This window comes from Myotis myotis, unplaced genomic scaffold (assembly GCF_014108235.1).
Source record: "Myotis myotis isolate mMyoMyo1 unplaced genomic scaffold, mMyoMyo1.p scaffold_m19_p_13, whole genome shotgun sequence".
Lineage (NCBI taxonomy): Eukaryota > Metazoa > Chordata > Mammalia > Chiroptera > Vespertilionidae > Myotis > Myotis myotis.
This window is the reverse complement of record NW_023416317.1, coordinates 173,160-199,915: the sequence shown is the minus strand read 5'-3', so window position 1 is coordinate 199,915 and position 26,756 is coordinate 173,160. Positions and strand designations below refer to the sequence as shown.

Genomic DNA, 26,756 nt, shown 5'->3' with positions numbered 1-26,756 from the left:
CTCTGGGATTGGATCAAAAGTAAAATGATAGACACATACTTCTTTCACTTAGGTGGTTCGGGATAGTTGACAGTCAACAATTCACAGATAACAATAACAATGGGGGAATTTGGGGTTTGAGCCCAGGCACCCTGGTTGTGCCCTGAGGTTCCAAAAAAAGGGAAGTTATTAGTTACCCTGACATTCCAGGGGTATGTTATCTTAGCTGCAAAATGACAATAGGTTCAGTAAAGATCAAAGTGACTCTTTGTCAGGGAAGATACTAGCCTAGGACACAGCTACCCACTATAAAATGCTTTTTTAAATTAAAATGTTTTCATTTAAGACCATCCTTTGTGTTTACTCTAGGTCTCTGAGTTTGCAAGGCTGCCACACAGGCCTCCCCTGAGCTAGTCAGGTGAGCACGTGGCCCCCTTTCGTCCACAAAAACTGTCCAACGTAGTCTGGGTTTTTCCAGGCTTGTGCTTGGTCCTCTCCTAACCAATCCATGGCCTGGATCTCCTGGGGTTCTGCACCCCATCTAATCTCATTCTTTCCCTAGTTTTCCCAGGCTAGACTCTGCCCCTTTATGCCACCACTGTAGCTCCTACAGCACATGCCCCAGAGTTCTGCTGCTTCATCTTGTTCCTGCTGAGCACGCACTCACTCCTGCTGCACCCTCTTGGCTTCCACTGCACAGGTGCTGAGCAAAGGAATTTCTCTGCTGCTTATCCCTCCCCTCTGTGATCCTGACCAATGGCTGGTTTCCCCAGACATTGTTCCTGCCCAGTGAGGGTGTGGTTGTTCCCCGGGGAGCCTGTGAATGCTGCAACTTCCTAGTGGCTCAGGCTTAATGTCTGATTCCGCTCACCAGTAGATTAGGCTTAATGTCTGACTCCATTTGCTCCATTCATTTATTAATCCTCACCAGCCACTAACATTTTTAAATGTTAGTTTATTTTATTAAGGTTTATGTCATGATGAAAGAAGACTGAACCAAAACATCAGTGAAAATGGAGGCTCAGTAGCATGATTTAATATATTTTCCTGGATAAACAAATTTTCTTTAAAAAAAATATATAGCTTTTTATCTAATAAAAACTTCCTAAAAATTCAATGTTCAGAATTAAACTAAATCCAGCAAACCGGAGTTCGGAAAATAAAAGCAGTGTGGGTAGCAAGAGGAAAGAGAAAGAAGTGGGAAAAAGGAGATTGGAATATCAAGTGTGACATCGCTGGCTTATTATTATTATTATTATTATTATTCAGTCTATTTAAAACAGGTGATCTCTCTGTGACCCTGCAGGTAAAAATCCTAGTGTTTTAGCTCTAAGAAAGCTTTAGGATTTCAGATATACAGATAAGCCAATTAAAAAAACAAACACCTTTCTGTATAGTATTCTAAAGACTTTGAAGCATTATATAAAACTTTAAAATTCCTGTCACCCACATTTTAAGAAATAAACCTACACTTTAATAAGGTTCTCTTAAGATATAAAACAGTCTTGCCGAAACTGGTTTGGCTCAGTGGATAGAGCGTCGGCCTGCGGACTGAAAGGCCCCGGGTTCGATTCTGGTCAAGGGCATGTACCTGGGTTGAGGTCACATCTCCAGTGGAAGATGTGCAGGAGGCAGCTGATCAATGTTTCTAATTCTCTATATCTCTCCCTTCCTCTCTATAAAAAATCAATAAATATATTTTTAAAAAAAGATATAAAACGGTCTTGAAAAAAATTACATCCTATGCCCGGCTAACCCCTTCATCTGCTGTAGGCACCGAGGGGCCGGTCATCCCGAGTCTCATCAAATCTGCAACAAATGAGCAGGTGCCTCACCCAGGAGGGATGCCCAGAACATCCTAAATTTACCTAAATAGCTAAATGCCCTCACCCAGTTTTACACTGACATCAATGGTAGTTCAGTCCGCCAGAGGGATGTATGAGAGCCTCTTCATTCTTCACTTTCATGGCAAAGCTTTCTGTAAGGATTCTCTAAGCAGTGGTTCTTCCCATGAGAAGTGAGTGCTATCAATCCGACGCTCTAGCACATCTTTAAGTTGCTTTTCTGACAGTGTATCCATTCTAATTCTTCTGTGCTCTCACACAGGCCTTTCTCCTGGTCAATAACCTACACTCACAGAGAACTCTGGTCCATATTCCTTTAGCCCAGCAGTGGGCAAACTACGGCCCGCGGGCCGGATCCGCCCGTTTGAAATGAATAAAACTAAAAAAAAAAAAAAAGACTGTACCCTTTTATGTAATGATGTTTACTCTGAATTTATATTAGTTCACACAAACACTCCATCCATGCTTTTGTTCCGGCCCTCCGGTCCAGTTTAAGAATCCATTGTGGCCCTTGAGTCAAAAAATTTGCCCACCCCTGCTTTAGCCCCTGTCTTTAAAGTCAACAGGCTGAGGGCCAGAAAACTAGGGAGTTATGAATTTATTGCTAATTGTATTATCCTATTCACCAAGAGGAAATTTTCTGAGTTCAACAGATTACAGCAGAGTTTCTTGATTTGGTGCTACTGTGGCTGCGGTGCCTGTCCATTCACTGGATGATGTCTGGGGTACTCTTGTTCCCTAAGTCACCAGATGGAAGTTGCAGCTTCTCTCGTATATGACAACTAATGTCTCCCTCCAAACATTGCCAACTGGCTCCAGGGACGGGGTAATTTCGCCCTTGCCTAAGAACCACTGGGTTAGAGAGATAAACACACAGGTGTACATATGTGTGCATGCTCACCCACAGTGTGTATTGTCACCATGGCGTAGGAACTTTCTTTTGGCTTTGCTTCTTTGGATTTTTTCTCCTTTGCTGTTGTTTGTTGGGTTTTATTTTTTAAATATATTTTTATTGATTTCAGAGAGGAAGGGAGAGGGAAAGAGAGATAGAAACATCAATGATGAGAGAGAACCATTGATCAAGCCCAAAAACTGGGCATGTGCCCTGACCGGAATGGAACCATGACCTCCGGGTTCATAGGTCAATGCTCAACCACTGACCCATGCAGCCAGGGCTGTTGGTTGGTTTTTAAACCTAAGAGAAATCTTCACTTTAATCTTAAATCCCATTTTGGGGGTCTGTCCATTTCAAAAAATCTTTCTGAATAGTTAATTATATCTGGTAACTCTATTAACTTTCACTGTGTGCTTAGCACTCTGCTAAGCATTTATATGAAATTTTTACATTTAATTATCAAAATAAGAAAGAGGTCCTGAATCCCAGCAACAACACAGCACTGGTAACTCTTACGCAGCCAGCTCTGGGCAGTGAACTTCCACTGGACAGAGAGGCCCTGTAGCCTCAGAGGCCAACCCCAGAACACTGCCACCCAGAGGCTGACCCACAAACTGACTCTTTGCTAAACACAAAATAAGGCAGTCTGGGAAACAAATGCGGCTTGCTTTAAAATAAGGACTGTGGTTTACAACACAGAGGAACAGTGTATCGCAGGGAAACGCAACACTCTCCTGAATACCGGGCAGGTCTAAGGCGAGCCACACTGAAGAATAGAAGAACCGAAGGACCTTCACTACTGCAATATTTTTTTTTTTTTTTTCTTTTTTCACCTTTTAACTAAGAAACCAATTTTTTTTCTTTTTTTTTTTCTTTTTTTTTTTTCTTTTCCTCTTCTTCTTTTTTTTTCTTCTTTTTTCCATCACCTGATTTTACCCTTTTAATTACTACCTTCTTATTTTTAACCAGTATTATTACTGCTACCATTTTACCATTTTTTTTTAAAGTGCCATTTTATTTTCTCTTTATTTTACTTTGGGATTAGTGTTCTCCATTCTATTTTCATCGTTATATTATTGGTTGTTTCTAGTTTGCATTTATCTCCAGGGAGCTGTTGCTGGAATTTGTTGGGATTAATGGCTGTTCTATAGGAGCATTCTCCTCATATAAAAAGTCTCTTCCCCTCTTCCACTTCATTCTCTCTTTTCGCTCTTTTTTTTTCTTTTCCTTTCTTTTCTCGCTTTTACTTTCCCCCCTCCTTTTTCCCACTTTCATTTTTGCACTCCTTTTTTTGGTCCCTAATTTTCTTTTCTTTTTTCTCTTTTCTCTTTTTCTCTTCCTTCTTCCTTATCCCCTAATTCTCTTAATTCAGGTGGTCACCTTTATTTGGGGTTATTAATATCGTGAATATATTTGTGTATAGTGCCTGGTACGTGGTGCCTTGTTGTGTTGTATTTTGTGCCTTTAAATCAACACAGCAGATCCAAGCAACAGCAACCTCCTGAGCACCACACCCTCTGCTGAGGAACAGCAGCTGTACGTGAAACCTCGCCCCACCAGCCAGAAGAGCCACCACAGCTGTGAACAGCACCCACCAGAGGAGTTGCTGCCAACTGAAGAGCAGCTGCTACCACAACCGCCCGAAGAGGAACCGCAGACCAAGGAGTCACTGCCACCAAGGGAGCAGCCACTGAACGACTCAACGTCTAGATATGTCAGTGAGATCAAACATGGGTAGACAAAGAAACCCCCAAAGGAAAGAGAAGGAGGACTCTCCAGAAAAGCAGCTAAGTAATACAGAGGCATGCAACATGACAGAAAAAGAATTCAGAATAAGGGTCCTAGAGTGCATAAACCGGATGGAGGAAAAAATCGACAACCTCAGCAAGAAGCAAGAAGAAACAGATGAAAAAATCGATAACATATGGAAGAAGCTAGAAGAAACAGATGAAAAAATCGATAACATATGGAAGAAGCTAGAAGAAACAGATGAAAAAATCAACAACTTAAGTAAGACCCAAGAAGATATGAAGAGCGATATAGCTGCAATGAAAAACTCCATTGAAAGTATCAACAGTAGACTAGGAGAAGCGGAAGACCGAATTAGTGATTTAGAAGACAAGGAAGCAAAACACACCCAAAACGTACTGCAATTGGAGAAAAAAATGAAAAGACAGGAGGAGAGCCTAAGGGAGCTTTGGGACAACATGAAACGAAACAACATACGAATAATAGGGGTACCAGAACAACAGAAGGATGAACAAGGATTAGAAAACCTATTAGAAGAAATAATATCAGAAAACTTCCCTGAGGTGGGGAAGAAAAAAGTCACACAAGCCCAGAGAGTCCCAAACAAGGTGAACCCAAAAAGACCCACACCAAGACACATCATAATTACCATGGCAAATGTTCAGGACAAAGAGAGAATCTTACAGGCTGCAAGAGAGAGACGGAAAGTTACATACAAGGGATCTCCCATTAGATTGTCAAATGATTTCTCAACAGAAACACATCAGGCCAGAAAAGAATGGACGGAAATTTACAAAGTGATGCAAAGCAAAGGACTGAATCCAAGAATACTCTATCCAGCAAGGCTATCATTCAAACTTGAAGGGGAAATAAGAAGCTTCACAGACAAAAAAAGGCTAAGGGAGTTTATCACCACCAAGCCAGCAATGCAAGGAATGCTAAAGGGACTGGTATAAAAATAAGAAATAAAAAGCTCAGAAAGAAAACAGCCACACAAAAACAGAAATGCCTACAAACAACTACCTTTCAATAATAACTTTAAACGTAAACGGACTAAATGCTCCAAACAAAAGACATCGAGTGGCTGAATGGATAAAAAAACATGACCCATACATCTGCTGTCTACAAGAAACCCACCTCATTAGAAGGGACTCACACAGACTGAAAGTGAAAGGATGGAAAAATATCTTTCAGGCAAATGGAAAGGAAAAGAAAGCTGGGGTAGCAATACTTATATCGGACAAAATAGACCTCAAAGTGAAGGCCATAACAAGAGATAAGGAAGGCCACTTCATAATACTAAAGGGATCAATACAACAAGAAGATATAATCCTGGTAAACATATATGCACCCAATGCAGGAGCACCCAAATTCATAAAAAAACTCCTGGAAGATATCAAAGGAGACATCGACAACAATACAATCATAGTAGGGGACTTTAATACACCACTGACAGCACTGGATAAGTCCTCTAGACAAATAATCAGCAAAGATACAGCAATCCTAAATGACTCACTAGATCAGATGGACTTAATAGACATCTTCAGAACACTTCACCCGAAAGCCAGGGAATATACATTCTACTCAAATGCTCATAGGACATATTCAAAAATAGACCATATATTGGGTCACAAGCAAAGTATCCCCAAATTCAAGAAAATTGAAATCATAAAAAGCGTCTTCGCAGACCACGATGGCATAATATTAGAAATAAACTACAATAAAAACAACCCAAAATACTCAAACACCTGGAAGCTGAATAGCATGCTATTAAATATTGATTGGGTTACCAATGAAATCAAAGAAGAAATTCGAAACATCCTGGAAACTAATGACAATGAAAACACAACAATCCAAAACCTATGGGACACAATGAAAGCAGTCCTGAGAGGGAAGTTTATAGCTCTACAGGCCTATCTCAACAAACAAGAAAAAATGGTAGTAAATCATCTAACTCTACAACTCAAAGAATTAGAAAGAGAGCAACAAGAAAACCCCAGAGTGAGCAGAAGGAAGGAGATAATAAAGATTAGAGCAGAAATAAATGACATAGAGACCAAAAAAACAATACAGAAAATCAATGAAACCAAGAGCTGGTTCTTTGAAAGGATAAACAAGATTGACAAACCTCTAGCCAGACTCACCAAGAAGCAAAGAGAGAGGACCCAAATAAACAAAATCAGAAACGATAGAGGCGAAATAACAACAGACCCCACAGAAATACAAATGATTGTTAAAAAATACTATGGACAGCTCTACTCCAACAAACTAGACAACCTGGAGGAAATGGACAAATTCCTAGAAAAATACAACATTCCAAAACTCAATCAGGAAGAATCTAAAAATCTCAACAGGCCAATAACTATGGAAGAAATTGAAGCAGTCATCAAAAAGCTTCCAGCAAACAAAAGCCCAGGACCAGACGGCTTCACAGGGGAGTTTTACCAAACATTCAAGGAAGAACTAAAACCTATTCTCCTCAGACTACTACAAAAAATTCAAGAGGAAGGAACACTTCCAAGCTCATTCTATGAAGCCAGCATCACCCTAATACCAAAACCAGGTAAAGACAACACAATGAAAGAGAATTACAGGCCAATATCCCTCATGAACATAGATGCCAAAATCCTCAACAAAATCTTAGCAAATCGGATCCAGCAGTACATCAGAAAGATCATACACCATGACCAAGTAGGATTTATCCCAGGGATGCAAGGATGGTACAATATCCGCAAATCAATAAACGTGATACATCACATAAACAAATTGAAAGAAAAAAACCACATGGTCATAGCAATTGATGCAGAAAAAGCATTTGACAAAATTCAACACCCATTTTTGATAAAAGCTCTCAGCAAGGTGGGAGTAGAAGGATCATACCTCAACATAATAAAAGCCATATATGACAGGCCCACAGCCAACATCATACTCAATGGACAAAAACTAACACCATTTCCCCTAAGAACAGGAACAAGACAGGGATGCCCCCTCTCACCACTCCTGTTCAACATAGTACTGGAAGTGTTAGCCATTGCAATTCGGCAAGAAGAAGAAATAAAAGGCATCCAAATTGGAAAAGAGGAAGTAAAACTGTCCTTATTTGCAGACGACATGATATTATACATACAAAACCCTAGAGACTCCATCAAAAAGCTACTGGACTTAATACATGAATTTGGCAATGTAGCAGGATACAAAATTAACCCCAAGAAATCCGAGGCATTTCTATACACCAATAGTGAACTTTCAGAAAGAGAGATTATAAAAACAATCCCGTTTACCATCGCACCAAAAAAATTAAGCTACCTAGGAATAAACTTAACTAAAGAGGTAAAAGACCTCTACTCAGAAAACTACAGGACGTTGAAAAAAGATATAGAGGAAGACATAAACAGATGGAAGAACATACCGTGTTCATGGATTGGTAGAATCAACATCATTAAAATGTCCATACTACCCAAAGCAATCTATAAATTCAACGCACTTCCCATTAAAATACCAACGGCATACTTCAGAGATCTAGAACGAACTCTCCAAAAATTCATCTGGAATAAAAAAAGACCTCGAATAGCTGCAGCAATCCTGAAAAAGACCAAAGTAGGTGGGATCTCAATACCAGATATCAAGATGTATTACAAAGCCACTGTTCTCAAAACTGCCTGGTACTGGCACAAGAATAGGCATATAGATCAATGGAATAGAATAGAGAGCCCAGAAATCGGCCCGAACCAATATGCTCAATTAATATTTGACAAAGGAGGCAAGAACATACAATGGAGCCAAGATAGTCTCTTCAATAAATGGTGCTGGGAAAATTGGACAGATATATGCAAGAAAATGAAATTAGACCACCAACTTACACCATACACAAAAATAAACTCAAAATGGATAAAGGACTTAAATGTACGACAGGAAACTATAAAAATTCTAGAAGAATCCAAAGGCAACAAAATCTCAGACATATGCCGAAGCAATTTCTTCACTGATACAGCTCCTAGGGCACTTGAAACTAAAGAGAAAATGAACAAATGGGACTACATCAAAATAAAAAGCTTCTGCACAGCAAAAGAAACCATCAACAAAACAACGAGAAAACCCACTGTGTGGGAAAACATATTTGCCAATGTCATATCCGATAAGGGCCTAATCTCCAAAATTTATAGGGAACTCATACAACTTAACAAAAGGAAGATAAACAATCCAATCAAAAAATGGGCAAAGGACCTAAATAGACACCTTTCAAAAGAGGACATTCAGAAAGCCAAGAGACATATGAAAACATGCTCAAGGTCACTAATCATCCGAGAGATGCAAATCAAAACAACAATGAGGTACCATCTCACACCTGTCAGACTGGCTATCATCAACAAATCAACAAACGACAAGTGCTGGAGAGGTTGTGGAGAAAAAGGAACACTTGTGCACTGCTGGTGGGAATGCAGACTGGTGCAGCCACTATGGAAGACAGTATGGAGTTTCCTTAAAAAACTGAAAATGGAACTCCCATTTGACCCTGTGATCCCACTTCTAGGAATATATCCCAAGAAACCAGAAACACCAATCAGAAAGGATATATGCACCCCTATGTTCATAGCAGCACAATTCACCATAGCTAAGATCTGGAAACAGCCTAAGTGCCCATCAGTAGATGAATGGATTAGAAAACTGTGGTACATCTACACGATGGAATACTATGCTGCTCTAAAAAGGAAGGAACTCTTACCATTTGCAACGTCATGGATGGAACTGGAGAGCATTATGCTAAGTGAAATAAGCCAGTCAATGAAGGAAAAATACCACATGATCTCACTCATTCATGGATAATAGAGACCATTATAAACTTTTGAACAATAATAGATACAGAGGCAGAGCTCCCTCAAACAGATTGTCAAACTGCAGCAGGAAGGCCGGGGAGGGTTGCGGGGCAGGAGGTAGGGGGGTAAGAGATCAACTAAAGGACTTGTATGCATGCATAGAAGCATAACCAGTGGACATAAGACATGGAGGGATAGGGGAGGCTAGGGGACTGTCTAGGGCGGGGGGATAAAATGGACACATATGTAATACCCTTTGTAATACTTTAAGCAATAAAAAAAAAAAAAAAAAAAAAAAAAAAAAAAAAAAAAAAAGAAAAAAAAAAAGAGATTGATTGGCTGCGTCCTGCACGCCCCCTACTGGGGATTGAGCTCACAACCTGGGCATGCGCCCTTGACCAAAATCGAACCTGGGACCCCTCAGTCCACAGGCCGACACACTATCCACTGAGCCAAACTGGCTAGAGCCCAGCTTGTCTTTTGTTTTTGGGTGTGAGATTGTGCCGCATTCTCAGGCACTGTGTGGACACAACCACATTCAGCTGAAACAGCCAAGAGGCATGAAGAGGCTGTTTCCTCTCATGTATCGCTTTACCAGTGATGAAGATCTTTTCAGAAGCCCCACAGAAGATGCTGTGTCTCACTGGCTGAGGGAGGGTGGAGGCCAGAGTAACGGGGATTTCTCAAGGGAAAGACAAGGGAATGGCCTTGGGCAGCCAATCCCCGTGGCAGAGGATTCTTAGAAAGGCGGGAGCAGTGCTTGTGATGAACAAATCAGTTGCTGTGTTTTGGGACCAGGAACCCTCAGGGCACTCTTCTGAAAATTCTAGTTTCTATTCATGAAATTCTTTGGGATCCTAAAGTGGACTATAATTTTGTCTAGGGTGGTTGCTCCAGAAAATTTGAGGCATGGCAAGAATGTTTTCTGTTTTTCGCAGAGGAAAAAAGTAGGCACTGGGTAACAAAATGGCATTCACAGGAGGGTCCGGACCACACCTCTTGGGTGTCTATCTTTTGTTTGTCCGTGGGCCTCACCGTGGCTCCTTTGTCATCCTCATCCTGTTTTATGTCCCTGCCTTGCTTGTGAATCTATAATAATAAAAGTGTAATATGCTAAAAAAAAAAAAAAAAAAAAAAAAAAAAAGAAAGAGGTCCTGTTAGTCTAAAATGGAAGCACAGGAATATTAAGTCACTGGACCTAGGTTTCACTGTGTTTGAATGAGAGTGGGGGCCTGAGCAAGGGCTTGTGTGCCTTCTTATTCCCTGCTCTCCCTTCGCGGGGAGGGACCTATACCAACGGGTACCCTCTTAACTTCTGACCTCAGGATATTAACAAATGTGTTGAAGTTTGGTCCATGAGTCATAGTCACAAACGTGAATTTAAATCATCTGCTATGTGCAGTTGATGGAAACGTTGGTTTTAATCGCCAGATTTGCAGAAGAGCCAGCACTGACCGTGGACATGTCTTTCTCTTGTCACCACCAGAGCGTCTCTATGTGTTCCCCTGCCATTGGAACTACCGTCCTGACCACTGCATGTATGGCAGCAACTGCAAAAGGGCGGAGCTCGAAGGGGTGTCTGTTCTGCATGGGAACCGAGGCGTCTACCATGATGATAAGCAGCCGACTTTCAAAGCCCTATACGAAGCCATACGGGATGTAAGTATGTTCTTGCTACCATTCAGCAGGCATGTGCTTACAGCATGAAGCAGCATGGGTGCTTTAGTCATTCTCTTCTTTGAAGGCCAAATACTTCCCCACAAGCATTGAACTATACCAGTTTTCCCCAAGCTAAGAAACTAATATACTGCGTTATGCTATGCTATGCTATGCTATGCTATACTATATTTTATTCACTCTTTACTTAGTATTTCCAAGTAAGTCACACACTTTTGTTCTCATAAATTCACTAACAGAGGAAATTTTATATCAGAAAGAGCCACCCTATGCCAATTGCCATAATAGAGGGTAGTGGGTCAGGGTGAAGATAACACAACAAAATGATATTCATTTCAAACTACTAGTGTGTTGCCTGATTGCCAGTTCCACCCTGTTGAGCAATCAGGTGTGGAGGTGGTCAGTTAGGACAAGGAGCCAACTGAAAACAACAGTCCAGTCATTATGTATTAGTATGTGCTGCGTCAGTGCACGCGCAGGGCAAGGGGGCCCAGTGCCTCCTGCTCAGAGCTCCACGCCACCCTCACCGAGCGCTGACGAGGGCAAAGGAATCAGCACACACGCAGGAACCATCTCAACTCCTTCAGCCTTGTGGGCCCTAAGCCTGGGGAGGCTGGATGAGAATGAAGGGAGAGAGGAAGAGAAAGGTCACTCCTCTCCTCTCCCACAAGAAGGCCTCCACATGGAGGTGCCTGAGACAGGAGTGCATACATGAATATGAGCCTCGGGCATAGGCACTGAGTGTGACTACAGCTCCCTCAAGAGATCTAGAGTGCACTGCTTATGCCCATGTCTGGTGTGGGGAGGACAGCGTTTCCCCAGAGGCCTCCCAAGAAGCCTGGAAATCGCCTACGGTTGAGTCAGAGATCACACACAGGGTTTTGCCTGGAACTCACTCCTCAAGGCCTGAGGCCCCCTCTCACTAACTTGAAGAGACTGGTTAGCAATGTTGAGGAGGACTTAAAGATATATGTGAATTATCTTTTGAGGTAAGTGGCATGATTGAAATAACCTTACTTTGAGGTTCACCACCTGAAATCATATGAAGTACTGCCTGCTGGTACAGGAGACTCCCATATCCATGGGGAGTACTTTACAAGACCTAAGTGGATGCCTGAAACTGCAGGTAGTGCTGAGCCCTGTGTAAACTATGCTTTTTCCTATACAGCATTCCCCCCTTATTTGCGGATTCACTTTCCATGGTTGCACTGACTGGCAATCAACGACAACCTAAAAATATTAAATGGAAAATTCCAGAAATAAATAATTTAAAATTTTAAATTACACACTTCCCTATGTAATGTGATGACATCATAATGTCACCACTCTTAAGTCATTTAGTAGCCATCATAGTTATTAGAGTACATTGTTAAAATGGATCTATTTTACTACTAGTTATTGTTCATTTCTTACTGTGCCTAATATATAAATTAAAATGTTTTATTGTGGACAGTATTACAGATGTCCCCGTTGTCCCCCACTTTGACTTCCTCCACCCAGCTACTACCCCAACCCAGGCCTTCACCACATTATTGTCTGCTCCCATGAGCTATGCATATATGCGTACACGTTCCCTTCCTGTCACCCCCATACCCTTCCACTCTGGCATCTCAGTGTGTTCATGCATCCATGCCTCTGGACCTATTTTGTTCATCAGTTTATTTTGTTCATTAGATTCCAAAAACAAGTGTGATCATGTGATGCTTGTCTTCCTCTGACAGGCTTATTTTGCTTAGCATATTACTCTCCAGGTCCATCCATGCTGACTCAGTGGATAAGAGATCCTTCTGGTTTTTTTTTTTGTTTTTTTTGTTTTGTGTGTGTGTGTGTGTGTGTGTGTGTGTGTGTGTGTGTGTGTGTGTGTGTTTACAGCTGCATAGTTTTCCATGGTGTAAATGAACCACAACCCTTTTATCCACTCATCTACTGATGTGCATTTGGGCTGTTTCCAGATCTTAGCTATTGTAAATTGTGCTGCTATGAACACAGGGGTGCATACATTCTTTCTGATTGGTGTTTTGGGATTCTTAGGAAACATTCCTAGAAGTGGGACATCTGGGTCAAATGGCAATTCCATATTTAATTTTTTTATGAACTTTCACACTGTTTTCTATAATGGCTGCAGCAGTCTTCACTCCCACCAGCAGTGTACGAGGCTCCCTTTTCTCCATGTCCTCACCAGCACTTGTCGTTTGTTGATTTGTTGATTATAGCCATTCTGACAGGTGTGAGGTGATACCTCATTGTGCTTTTAATTTCCATCTCTCAGTTGATTAGTGATTTTGAGCATTTTTCCATAATGTCTTTTAGCCAGCTGTATGTCCACTTTGGAGAAGTGTCTATTCAAGATCTTTACTCAATTTTTAAATTGGATTGTGTGTCTTCTTGGTGTGGAGTTATATACAAACTTCATATATTTTTGAAATTAACCCGTTTTAAGATGTATCGTTGGTGAACATGTTCTCCCACACAGTGTGCTCCCAGGTGCTAGTGGTTTGCGGGGCTTCTGGTTTGTTTGTTCTCAGTTCTTTTTAAAAAAATATATTTTATTGATTTTTTACAGAGAGGAAGGGAGAGGGATAAAGAGTTAGAAACATCAATGAGAGAGAAACATCGACCAGCTGCCTCCTGCACACTCCCCACTGTGGATGTGCCTGCAAACAAGGTACATGCCCTTGACCGGAATCGAACCTGGGACCTCTTAGTTCGCAGGCCGATGCTCTTTCCACTGAGCCACACCGGTTTGGCTGTTCTCAGTTCTTATGTGAGTGTTTTGTTTGTTTGTTTCCTGTGCAGAAGCTGTTTACTTGGATGAAGACCCACTTGTTTATTTTTCCTGTTTCTCTTGCTCTAGGAAATGGGTTGGTGGAAATTCTGCCATGTGAGATGTCTGAGATTTTAATGGTGATGTTTTCTTCCAGAATTTTTATGTTTTCCCAAGTTACATTTAAATATTTTATCCATTTTGAGTTTGTTCTTGTGTATGGTGTAAGTTGGTGGTCTAGTTTTATTTTTTTTTTACATGTATCTGTCCTTTTTCCCCAGCACTATTTATTGAAGAGACTATCTTACTACTTTGTATGCTCTTGCCTCCTTTGTCAAATATTAATTGAACATAATGACTTGGGTCAATTTCTGGGGTCTTTGTTCTGTTTCATTGAAGTTTATTCCTATTCCTGTCCTAGTACTAAGGTGTTTTGATTATAGTGGCTTGTAATATAACTTGATACCTAGTCTTATGATTCCTCCAACTTTGTTCTTTCTCAAGATTATTGAGGCTACTCAGGGTCTTTGGGGGTTTCAAATAAATTTTTGGAATATTTGTTCTAGATCTGTAAAATATGCCATTGGTGTATTAATAGGGATTCCATTGAATCTATAGTTTGCTTTGGGTAGTATGGACATTTTAAAGATGTTAATTGTTAAGATCCATGAACACGGTATGTGCTTTCACTTGTTTGTATATTCCTCTACTTCTCTTCTCAGTGGCCAATGGTTTTCTGAACACGGGCATTTTACCTCCTCGCTTCAGTTTATTCCTAGGTGCCCTTTTGTTGCTGTTGCAATAGTAAGTGTGATTGTTTTCTTAGTTTCTCTTTCTGAGTTTATTATTGGTGTATAAAAATGCCATCAATTTCTAGGTACTAGTTATGTATCCTGCAACTCTGTCGAATTCATTTAAGTATAGTAGCTTTTTGGTAGATTCTGTAGTATTTACTATGTACAATATCATGTCACCTGCAAATAATGGCAGTTTTAATCCCTCCTTTCCAATTTGGATGCCTTTAATTTCCTCCTCTTTTTTGATTGCTGTGGCTAGGATTTCCAGCACTATCTATATTAATACTAGCCTAGGTCAGTGGTCGGCAAACTGTGGCTCGTGAGCCACATGCGGCTCTTTGGCCCCTTGAGTGTGGCTCTTCCACAAAATACCGACTTCTGCACATGGGCCACGAAGTTTCAATCGCACTGTACGTGTGCGCATGCACGTGGTATTTTGTGGAAGAGCCACACTCAAGGGGCCAAAGAGCCGCATGTGGCTCATGAGCCGCAGTTTGCCGACCACTGGCCTAGGTGGTCCTCACTCCCTCACGCATCACTCCCTAATGTCATCACAAGATGGCCGTCACAAGATGGCTGTCACAAGAGGGCCGCACCACAGTGGAGGCAGGGCCTAGCGGAGGAGGCAGGCCACGGCAGGGGAAGGCAGTTGTGGGTGATCAGGCCGGCAGGGAAGGGTAGTTGGGGGCGATCAGGCCAGCAGGGGAGCAGTTAGGTGTTAATCAGGCTGGCAGGGGAGCGGTTAAGGGGCAATCAGGCTGGCAGGCAGAAGCAGTTAGGGGTAATCAGGCAGGCAGGCAAGCGAGCGGTTAGGAGCCAGTGGTCCTGGATTGTGAGAAGGATGTCCAAGGGGTCCCAGATTCGAGAGAGTGCAGGCCTGGCTGAGGGATACCCCCCCGCATGAATTTCGTGCACTGTGCCTCTAGTGTTGAATAAGAGTGGTGAAAGCAGACATCCCTGTATTCTTCCTGATCTGAATGGCAACACTTAGATTTTGCACATTGAGTATGATGTTGACTGTAGGATTTTGTCCATGGCCTTGATTATGTTGAGGCATGACTCCTCTATTACCACTTTGCTGAGAACTGTTATCATAAATGGGTGCTGGAATCTGCCAAATGCTTTTCTGCACCCATTGATATAGGTGACCTTTATTCTTAACTTTGTTTATGTGATGTATCATGTTTATGGATTTGTGAATATAGTACCAGCCTTGCTTCCCTGGAATAAATCCCACTTGGTCATGATGTATATGATCTTTTTAATATATTGCTGGATCTGATTTGCTAATATTTTGTTGAGAATCTTAGAATCTATGTTCATCAGAGATATTGGCCCATCATTTTCATTCTTTATAGTGTCTTTTTCTGTTTTGGGAGTTAGGATAATACTGGCCCCATAAAGAGAGCTTGGAAGTTTTCCCCCCTCCCCCCAGCCCCTTGAAATTTTTGGAATAGTTTAAGCAGGATAGGCATTAGTTCTTCTTTGAATATTTAGTAAAACTCCCCTGTGAAGCCTTCTAATCCAGGACTTTTGTTTGCTGGAAAGTTTATTATTATTATTATTATTATTATTATTATTATTATTACTACTACTTCAATTTCATTAGTTGTAATCAGTCTATTCAGATTTTCTGCTTCTTCTTTATTGAGTTTGGCAGATTGTATGCTTCTAGGAATTTGTCTATTTTGCCCTGGTTGTCCAATTTGTTGGCATATAGTTGTTCATGGTATTTTCTTGCAACCCTTTGTATTTCTGTGGTGTCAGTTGTTAGTTTGCCTCTTTTATTTCTGATTATATTTATGTGGGTCCTCTCCCTTATTTTATTGATGAGTCTGGCTAAAAATTATTTAATCTTGCTTATCTTTGCAAAGAACCAAACCTGGTTTCATTGACCTTTTGTATTGTGGGATTTTGTGTGTGTGTGTGTGTGTGTGTGTGTGTGTGTGTGTGTGTGTGTGTTTTATCTCTATGTCATTTATTTATGCTCTTATCTTTACTATTTCCTTCCTTGTAGTTACTCTGGGCTTTTCTTTTGTATTTTTTTCTAGTTCTTTTATTTTATTTTTTTTTATTTTTTTTTTTAATTAAATCTTTATTTGTTCCTCTTTTTTTCCCCCCCCATAACTCCCCTCCTCCCAGTTCCCGCCCCACCCTCCGCCCTCACTCCCCACCCACTGTCCTCATCCATAGGTGCACGATTTTTGTCCAGTCTCTTCCCGAATCTCCCACACCCCTTTCCCCCCCAGGAATAGTCAGTCCATTCCCTTTCTATGTCCCTGATTCTATTATAATCAACAGTTCATTCTGTTCATCAGATTATTTATTCACTTGATTCTTAGATTCACTTGTTGATAGACGCATATTTGTTGTTCATAATTTGTATCTTTACCTTTTTCTTCCTCTTCCCCTTCTTAAAGGATACCTTTCAGCATTTCATATAATCCTGGTTTGGTGGTGATGAACTCCTTTAGCTTTTCCTTATCTGTGAAGCTCTTTATCTGACCTTCAATTCTGAATGATAGCTTTGCTGGATAAAGTAATCTTGGTTGTAGGTTCTTGGTATTCATCACTTTGAATATTTCTTGCCACTCCCTTCTGGCCTGCAAAGTTTCTGTTGAGAAATCAGCTGACAGTCGTATGGGTATTCCCTTGTAGGTAACTGAGTTTCTTTCTCTTGCTGTTTTTAAGATTCTTTCTTTATCTTTTGCTCTTGGCATTTTAATTATGATGTGTCTTGGTGTGGTCCTCTTTGGATTCCTTTTGTTTGGGGTTCTCCGCGCTTCTTGGACCTGTAAGTCCATTTCTTTCACCAGGTGGGGGAAGTTTTCTGTCATTATTTCTTCAAATAGGTTTTCAATATCTTGCTCTCTCTCATCTTCTGGCACCCCTATAATTCTGATGTTGGTACACTTGAAGCTGTCCCAGAGGCTCCTTACACTATCCTCGCATTTTTGGATTCTTTTTTCATTTTGCTTTTCCGGTTGGGTGTTTTTTGCTTGCTCGCATTTCAAATCATTGACTTGATTCTTGCGCTCCTCTGGTCTGCTGTCGGGAGTCTGTATAATATTCGTTATTTCAGTCCATGTATGCTTAATTTCTAGTTGGTTCCCCAATATAAGATTGAGGGTCTTATTAGTTTTCTTGTAGATCTCATTAAGTTTATCGGCGGCTTCTAAACAGTTCTTGAGAGACCTTAAAAGTGTGGTTCTGAACTCTATATCTTCCATTGACAATTTTGTCCTGTTTCTTTGTCTCCGCATTTTGTTATGCTTCCTTGGTGCACCCCCTAGTGGTCTTTGTTAGCAGTCTTATAGTTAAATCTTGATTGTTGTAGCTAATTCCAGGGAGGGTTTCACCTCCAGGCCAAGTGGCTATGAGAATCAGCTGTGTCAGCAGTGAGAGAACTTCTGTCCCCTAGGGAGGTGCTAATCTGGCGTTTGCCTGAGGCTATCCGGCAAATGCCTGTGTGCAGGGCTTGGGCGGGGCGGGTCGCACAGGATCAACAGGGTGGGCCTGAGAGAGCAGTTATGGCGGCTCTCAGTCCTGTCCCCAGGGGCTCTGCCTCTCTGAGTCCCAGCACCCGCTGCAAAGCTCAGAGAGAAAGCTGCACTCGCTCTGACCGAAGCCAGACAGTCCCGCTTCTCCCGTTTGAGTCTGGGTCCCTAAAGACTCGCCCGGATCTGGAGCTCAGAGTCTGCGACTCCCTCCTGATTGAAAACGCCAACCGCGCCCTCCGCCGCCAGCCCGCTCCGCGCACTCCGCACCTCAGAATTTGACTTCAGCACTGTGCCTCCTCTGAGTGTCCGTATGCGTTTCTCTTTCCTCCTAGTTGTAGGACTTCCACTCAGCCAGCGTTCCTGTGGTTCTGGGTGATGTCCCTTCCGTTTTTTGGTTTCACTTTTGAAGTAGTTGTTCAAAGCAGCAAACTCTGGCGTTAACCTATGCCGCCATCTTGGTTCTCCTCTCTAGTTCTTTTAAGTTATAGGTTTAGATTGTTTATTTGTGCTTTTTCTTGTTCCTTGAGGTAGGCCCATGATGGTTAGTACTGCCCTCTCAGGACTGCTGTCACTGTGTCCCAGAGATTTGGGGTATTTGCGTGTTCATTTTCATTTGTTTCCAGGAAGTTTTGATGTCTTACTTGATCTCATTGGTAACCCATTCATTGGCCAATAACATACTATTTAGTTTTGATGTGCTTGAATGTTTTTGAGTGCTTTTATTGTAGTTGGTTTCTAATTTCATGCCATCATGATCTGAGAAGATGCTTGATACGATGTCAATCTTCTTGAATTTGTAGTGACTTATTTTGTGTCTTAACATGTGGTCTGTCTTTGAGAATGTTCCATATGCACTTGAGGAGAATATAAATTCTGAAGCTTTGGGGTGAAATGTTCTGTAAATATCAATTAAATCCATCTGATCTAGTGTATCATTTAGGATATCCATTTCTTGTTGATTTTTTATCTGAAAGTTCTATCCAGTGATGTCAGGGGGTATTAAATTCCCCTACTATGACTGTATTGTTGTCAATCTCTATTTTAAAATCCACAAAATTTTAAAAAATATATGTAGGTACTCCTAAATTGGGTGCACATGTTTCCCAAGGTTTTACCCTCTTGTCAGATCAATCCATTTAGTAGTATATAGTGATTTTCTTTGTCTCTTTTTGGCCTTTGTTTTAAAGTCTATTTTTTGTTTGTTTGTTTGTTTAAATATATTTTATTGATATTTTTACAGAGAGGAAGGGAGAAGGATATAGAGAGAGAAACATTGATAAGCTGCCTCCTGCACACCCCTCACTGGGGATACGCCTGCAACCAAGGTACATGCCCTTGACCGGAATCTAACCCAGGACCCTTCAGTCCACAGGCTGACGCTCTATCCACTGAGCCAAACTGGTTAGGATTTAAAGTCTATTTTTTAAAATATTTTTCCATCTCTGTAATCTCATACTCTGTAAGTCTTTTGTTTTGAGGTGGCCTCTTCTAGACAACATATATATATGGGTCATGTTTTCTTATCCTTTCAGCTACTCTATATCTTTTGATTGGAGAATTTAATCCATTTACAATTAAGGTTATTATTGATAGGTACTTATTTATTGCCATTTTTATTCAAGTTTATGTTTCTCTCTTGCTATTTCATTTTTATAATGTTTATTTATTTATTTTTATTTTGTTAAATCTTTATTTTATTTATTTTTATTTTTTTATTGTTTAAAGTATTACATATGTCTCCTTCCCCCCCAATTGACCCCCCTCCACCACTTCCACCCCCGAAGGCAAGCCCCCACCATCCCAGTGTCTGTGTCCATTGGTTATGCTAATATGCATGTATACAAGTCCTTTGGTTAATCTCTAACTCCCCCTCTCCCCTGCCATTTGTCTCTGGATCTGTTTTTGTTCATCAGTTTATGTTGATTATTATATCCCACATATGTGTGAGATCGTGTGATATTTCTCTTTCTCCAACTGGCTTATTTTGCTTAGCACAGAGATTCTCAACCTGTGGGTCATGACCCCTTTGGGAGTCGAATGACCCTTTCACAGGGGTCGCCTAAGACCATCGGAAAACACATATATAATTACATATTGTTTTTGTGATTAATCACTATGCTTTAATTATGTTCAATTTGTAACAATGAAAATACATCCTGTATATCAGATATTTACATTACAATTCATAACAGTAGCAAAATTACAGTTATGAAGTAGCAATGAAAATAATTTTATGGTTGGGAGTCGCCACAACATGAGGAACTGTATTAAAGGGTCATGGCATTAGGAAGGTTGAGAACCACTGGCTTAGCATAATGCTCTCCAGTTCCATCCATGCTATTGCAAATGGTAAAAGTTCCCCCTCTTTTATTTTTTTTTTTAAATAGCAGCACTAGAGGCCCGGTGCACGATTTCATGCACCAGTGGGGTCTCTCAGCCTGGCCTGTGGGATTGGGCCAAAACCAGTTCTCTAACATCCCTTGAGGGGCCCCAGATAGCAAGAGGGCACAGGCCAGGCTGAGGGACCCCACTGCTGCACAATTGGGGCCTGTGAGGGGCCCCGGGAAGACTCCAGGGTGTGTCCAGCCCATCTCACTCAGTCCCAATCGTCCAGATCCCAGCAGCAAGCTAACCTACCGGTCAGAGTGTCTGCCCCTGGTGGTCAATGCACATCATAGTGAGTGGTTGAGTGGCGTTAGCATACATTAGCATATTATGCTTTGATTGGTTGAATGGCCAACTGGACAACCGACACTTAGCATATTAGGCTTTTACTATATAGGATAGTATTCCATTGTGCAATTGTAGCACAATCTTTTAATTCTCTCATCTGCTGATGGCTTAGGCTGTTTCCAAATTTTAGCTATTGTAAATTGTGCAGCTATGAACATAATAGGGGTGCATATGTCCTTTCTGATTGGCGTTTCTGGTTTCTTGGGATATAGTCCTAAATGTGGGAATATTGGGTCAAGTGGGAGTTCCATTTTTAATTTTTTGAGGAAACTCCATACTGTTCTCCACAATAGCTGCACCAGTCTTCATTCCCACCAACAGTGCACTCAGGCTCCCTATTCTCCCTATCCTCGCCAGCACTTGTCATTTGTTGATTTGTTGATGATAGCCATTCTGAGGTGTGAGATGGTAGCACATTGCTGTTTTGATTTGCATTACTTGGAAGATTAGTGTCTTTGAGCATGTTTGCATATGTCTCTTGGCCTTCTGTATGTCCTCTTTTGAAAAATGTCTATTTAGGTCCTTTGCCCATTTTTTGATTGGATTGTTTATCTTCCTTTTGTTAAATAGTATGAGTTCTCTGTAAATGTTGGAGATTAAGCCCTTATCTGAAATAGCATTGGCAAATATGTTTCCCATTCAGTGGGCTTTCTTATTGTTTTGTTGATGGTTTCTTTTGCTGTGCAGAGCTTTTTATTTTGATGTCAGCCCATTTGTTTATTTTCTCCAGTTCCATCCATGCTTTTGAAAATGGTAAATATTCTTCCATTAGTCTCCATTGCCCTCGTAGCTGTATCAGTAAAGATTTTGCTACAACATATGTCTTATATTTTGCTGCCTATGGAGTCTTCTAAGATTTTATGGTTTCCCATCTTACATTTAAGTCTTTTAGCCATTTTGAGTTTGTTTTTATGTATGGTGATCTAGTTTCATTTTTGACATGTATCTGACCAAATTTCCCAGCACCATTTATTGAAGAGACTGTCTTGAGTCCATTGTGTGCTCTTGCCTCCTTTGTCAAGTATTAATTGAGCATAATGGCTTGGGTTGATTTTTGGTTTCTCTGTTCAGTTCCATTGGTCTATATATCTGTTCTTATGCCAGTACCAGGCAGTTTTGAGAACTGTGGCTTGGTAATATAGCCTGCTATCTGTTATTGTGATCCCTCCAACTTTGTTCTTCTTTCTCAGGATTGTGGTGGCTATTCTGGGTATTCTTTTTATTTCAGATAAATTTTTGGAGAGTTCATCCTACGTTTGTGAAATATGCCGTTGGTACTTTAATGGGGATTGCATTGAAATGTAGATTGCTTTGGGTAGTATGGACATTTTAACAATATTGATTCTACCAATCCATGAACATGGTATGTTCTTCCATTTGTTTGTGTCTTCTCTGTCTTTTTTGAATGTCCTGTAGTTTTCTGAGTATACATCTTTTACCTCCTTAGTTAGGTTTATTCCTAGGTATCTTAATTTTTTTGTTGCAATGGTAAATGGGATTGTTTGTTTATTTTCTTCTTCTGTGAGTTCATTATTGGTGTATAAAAAGGCCATAGATTTCTGGATGTTAATTTTGTATCCTGCAATATTGCTGAATTCATTTAAGTCTAGTAATTTTTCAATGGAGTCTTTGGGGTTTTCCATGTACAGTATCATGTCATCAGTTTTACTTCTTCTTTTCCTATTTGGATGCCTTTTATTTCTTCTTCTTGTCTGATCACTATAGCTAGCACTTCCAGTACTATATCAAACAGGAGTGGTGAAAGTGGGCACCACTTATTAATCAATAAATGAATTTTTAAAAATTTTAAAAAAAATTCTGAAAGATATCAAGGGAGAGATCAACAGCAATACAGTCATAGTAGGGGACTTTAATACCCCACTAACACCACTGGATACATCCTCTAAACAAAAAATCAGCAAAGAAACAGCAATCCTAAATGACTCACTAGATCAGATGTAATTAACTGACATCTTCAGAACATTTCACCCCAAAGCCACAGAATATACATTTATTAATCAATAAGTAAATTTTGTTCCTGTTCTTAGGGAAATGAGTTTAGTTTTTGCCCATTGAGTATGATATTGTCTGTAAGTTTGTCATATAAGGCTTTTATTATGTTGAGGTATGATCCCCCTGTTCCCACTTTGCTGAGAGTTTTTATCAAGAAAGGGTGGGAAATTTTGTCAAATGCTTTTTCTGTATTGATTGATATGATTATGCGATTTTTATCTCTCAATTTGTTTATGTGATATGTCATATTTATTGATTTGCAGATATTGTACCATCCTTGCATCCCCAGAATAAATCCCACTTGGCCATGGTGTATGATCTTTCTAATGTAATGCTGGATTTGATTTGCTAGAATTTTGTTGAGGATTTTAGCATCTATGTTTGTCAAGGATATTGGCCTATAGTTCTCTTTCTTTGTGGTATCTTTTTCTGGTTTTTTGGAATTAGGGTAATGCTGGCTTCATAGGAAAAGTTTGGAAGTGTGTCTTCTTCTTGAAATTTTTGGAGTAGTCTGAGGAGGATAGGTTTTAGTTCTTCTTTGAATGGTCGGTAGAACTCCCCTGTAAAGCTGTCTGGACCAGGGCTTTTGCTTGGAAGATTTTTTATTACTACTTCAATTTCTTTGGTAGTTATCTGGTTGCTCAGGGTTTTTTTATTCTTCCTGATTAAGTATTTGGGAGCTTGTATTTTTCTAAGAATATGTCCACTTCATCTAGGTTGTCCAATTAGTTGAAATAGAGTTGCTCAAAGTATTTTTTCATAATCCTTTGTATTTCTGTGGGGTCTGTTGTTATTTCTCCTCTTTCATTTCTGATTTTGTTTATTTGGGTCCTCTTTTCTTTTTGGTGAGCCTGGCTAGAGGTTCATCAATCTTGTCTATCCTTTAAAAAAATCAGCTCTTGGTTTTGTTGATCTTTTGTATTTTTTTTTCTTTTGTTCTCTATGACGTTTATTTCCACGCTGATCTTTATTATTTCCTTCCTTCCACTCACACTGGGCTTTTCTTGTTGCTCTCTTTCTAACTCTTTGAATTGTAGCATTAGATAAATTACTACCATTTTTTCTTGGTGTTGTTTTTTTTTTGAGGTAGGCCTGTACAGCTATGAAACTCCCTCTCAAGACTGCTTTCACTGTGTTCCATCGATTTTGGATTATTGTGTTTTCATTGTTGTTTGTTACCAGGATGCTTTTTATTTCTTCTTTGATCTCTTTGGTAATCCAATCATTGTTTAATAGCATTCTATTTAGCCTACAAGTGTTTGATTTTTTCCATTGTTTTTATTGTAGTTGATTTCTAATTTTATGCCATTATGATCTGAGAAGATGCTTGATATGATTTCTATCTTCTTAAATTTGAAGAGACTTTGCCTGTGTCCCAATATGTCATCTATCATTTAAAATGACCCATGTGCACTTGAGAAAAATGTATATTCTGTGGCTTTGAGGTGAAATGTTCTGAAGATGTCAGTTAATTACATCTGATCTAGTGAGTCATTTAGGATTGCTGTTTCTTTGCTGATTTTTTGTTTAGAGGATGTATCCAGTGGTGTTAGTGGGGTATTAAAGTCCCCTACTATGACTGTATTGCTGTTGATCTCTCCCTTGATATCTTCCAGAAGATATTTTAAATTTATTTATTGATTAAGATATTACATATGTGTCCTTATTCCCCTATTGCCCCCCCCCACCCTCCACTCATGCCCTCACCCCCCTGTTGTCTGTGTTCATTGGTTAGGCTTATATGCATGCATACAAGTCCTTTGGTTGATCTTTCCTCCTTACCCCCATCCTCCCCTACCTTCCCTCTGAGGTTTGATGGTCTGATCGATGCTTCTCTGTCTCTGGGTCTGTCTTTGTTCATCAGTTTATGTTGTTCATTATATTCCATAAATGAGTGAGATCATGTGATATTTATCTTTCTCTGACTGGCTTATTTCACTTAGCATAATGCTCGCCATGCTGTTGCAAATGGTAAGAATTCCTTCTTGGGAGAACCAAGATGGTGGCATAAGGTATAAACCTGCACGGTCGGCCCCCCACAACGACATTAAAACTACAACTGAGAGGAAAACCAAGATGGCGGCATAGGTAAACACCGGAGATTGCTGCATCGAACAACCACTTCAAAAATACAACTAAAAGAAGGAACAGATATCATCCAGAACCACAGGAAGGCTGGCTGAGTGGAAATTCTACAACTTAAAGGAAAGAGAAAAGCTTACCGAGACTCAGAGGCGGTGCGGTGCGGAAGTAAAATACTAAGGTGTGGAGGTGCATGCAGAGCGGGCTGGCGGCTGAGGGCGTGGTTGTCTTTTTCACTCGGTAGGGAGTCTCAGGCTCTGAGCTCCAGTTCCGGGTGAGTCTTTGGGGACCCAGACTCATACGGGAGAAGCGGGACTGTATGGCATCGGTCAGAACTCGAGGGCAGCTTTCTCTCGGAGGTGCTTGCAGCGATTACCAGGACACTGAGAAGCAGAGCCTCTGAGGGCAAGACTGAGAGCAGCCATAACTGCTCGCTCCACCCAATGGATCCCACGGGACCTGCCCAGCCCCGCCCAAGCACTGCATGGAGGCTTTTGCTGGGTAGCCTCAGGCAAAGGCTAGATTAGCACCTCCCTAGAGGTCCAGGAGCGAGTGTCCCCAGTGGTCAGAGTGGGACCATCCAGTTTGCAGCTCCTCGGACCTTTAAAGGACACAAGCAGTGGGCAGACCCAGTGAGCACCAAAGCCCCACTGAAGCAAGTCTTTCCCCAGAGGGGTGTCTCCAGCACAGAAGTTCTCCCACTGCAGACACAGCTGATTCTCACAGCCAATTGGCCTGGAGGTCATTCCCTCCCAGAGTTAACTACAACAATCAAGGCTTAACTACAACAAGACTGTGCACAAAGACCACAAGGGGGTGCACCAAGAGTGTCCTCCTCAGGTAATTGGGGAGGCTGAACCACTGGGCCCTAGAGGACACTTAGCACAGAAAACCACTTTATCAACACAGGGAAGCATAAAAAATGCGGAGACAAAGAAACAGGACACAAATGACAGAAATGAAGCAAAGCAAACTACTGGATACAGAGTTCAAAACCACACTTTTAAGGTTTTTCAAGAACTTTCTAGAAACTGCCGATAAATTAAGTAATACCCTCAAAAAGACTGGTGAGACCGCCGATAAATGTAGTGAGATCCTCAAGAAATCTAGTCAGACCCTCGATGTTATGATAAAGGACCAACTGGAAATTAAGCATACACTGACTGAAATAGAGGCTACTATACAGACTCCCAACAGCAGACTACAGGATTGCAAGAATCAAGTCAACGATTTGAAATATGAAGAAGCAAAAAACACCCAACCGGAAAAGCAAAATGAAAAACGAATCCAAAAATACGAAGATAGTGTAAGGTGCCTCTGGAACAGCTTCAAGCGTACCAACATCCGAATTATGGGGGTGCCAGAAGAAGAGAGAGCAAGATATTGAAAACTTATTTGAAGAAATAATGACAGAAAACTTCCCCTACCTGGTGAAAGAAATAGACTTACAAGTCCAGGAAGCACAGAGAACCTCAAACAAAAGGAATCCAAAGAGGACCACACCAAGACTCATCATAATTAAAATGCCAAGAGCAAAAGACAAAGAGAGAATCTTAAAAGCAGCAAGAGAAAAACAGTCAGTTACCTACAAGGGAGTACCCATATGACTGTCAGCTGATTTCTCAACAGAAACTTTGCAGGCCAGAAGGGAGTGGCAAGAAATATTCAAAGAGATGAATGCCAAGAACCTACAACCAAGATTACTTTATCCAGCAAAGTTATCATTCAGAATTAAAGACCAGATAAAGAGCTTCACAGATAAGAAAAAGCTAAAGGAGTTCATCACCACCAAACCAGGATTATATGAAATTCTGAAGGATATTCTTTAAGGGATAAATATAGCATGATCTCACTCATTTGTGGAATATAATGAACAACATAAAATGATGAACAAGGACTGATCCAGAGA

At 40.7% G+C, this 26,756-nt stretch overlaps 1 protein-coding gene across 1 annotated transcript in view; it reads left to right on the top strand.

Annotated features, from left to right (window-relative positions):
- Positions 1-26,756, top strand: part of GXYLT2 (glucoside xylosyltransferase 2) — a 143,159-nt gene that overhangs the window by 86,483 nt on the left and 29,920 nt on the right. Inside the window, exon 7 of the mRNA XM_036333790.1 lies at positions 10,768-10,940. Coding sequence (XP_036189683.1) covers positions 10,768-10,940 — 173 coding nt within the window. The remainder of the gene's footprint in view (positions 1-10,767; positions 10,941-26,756) is intronic.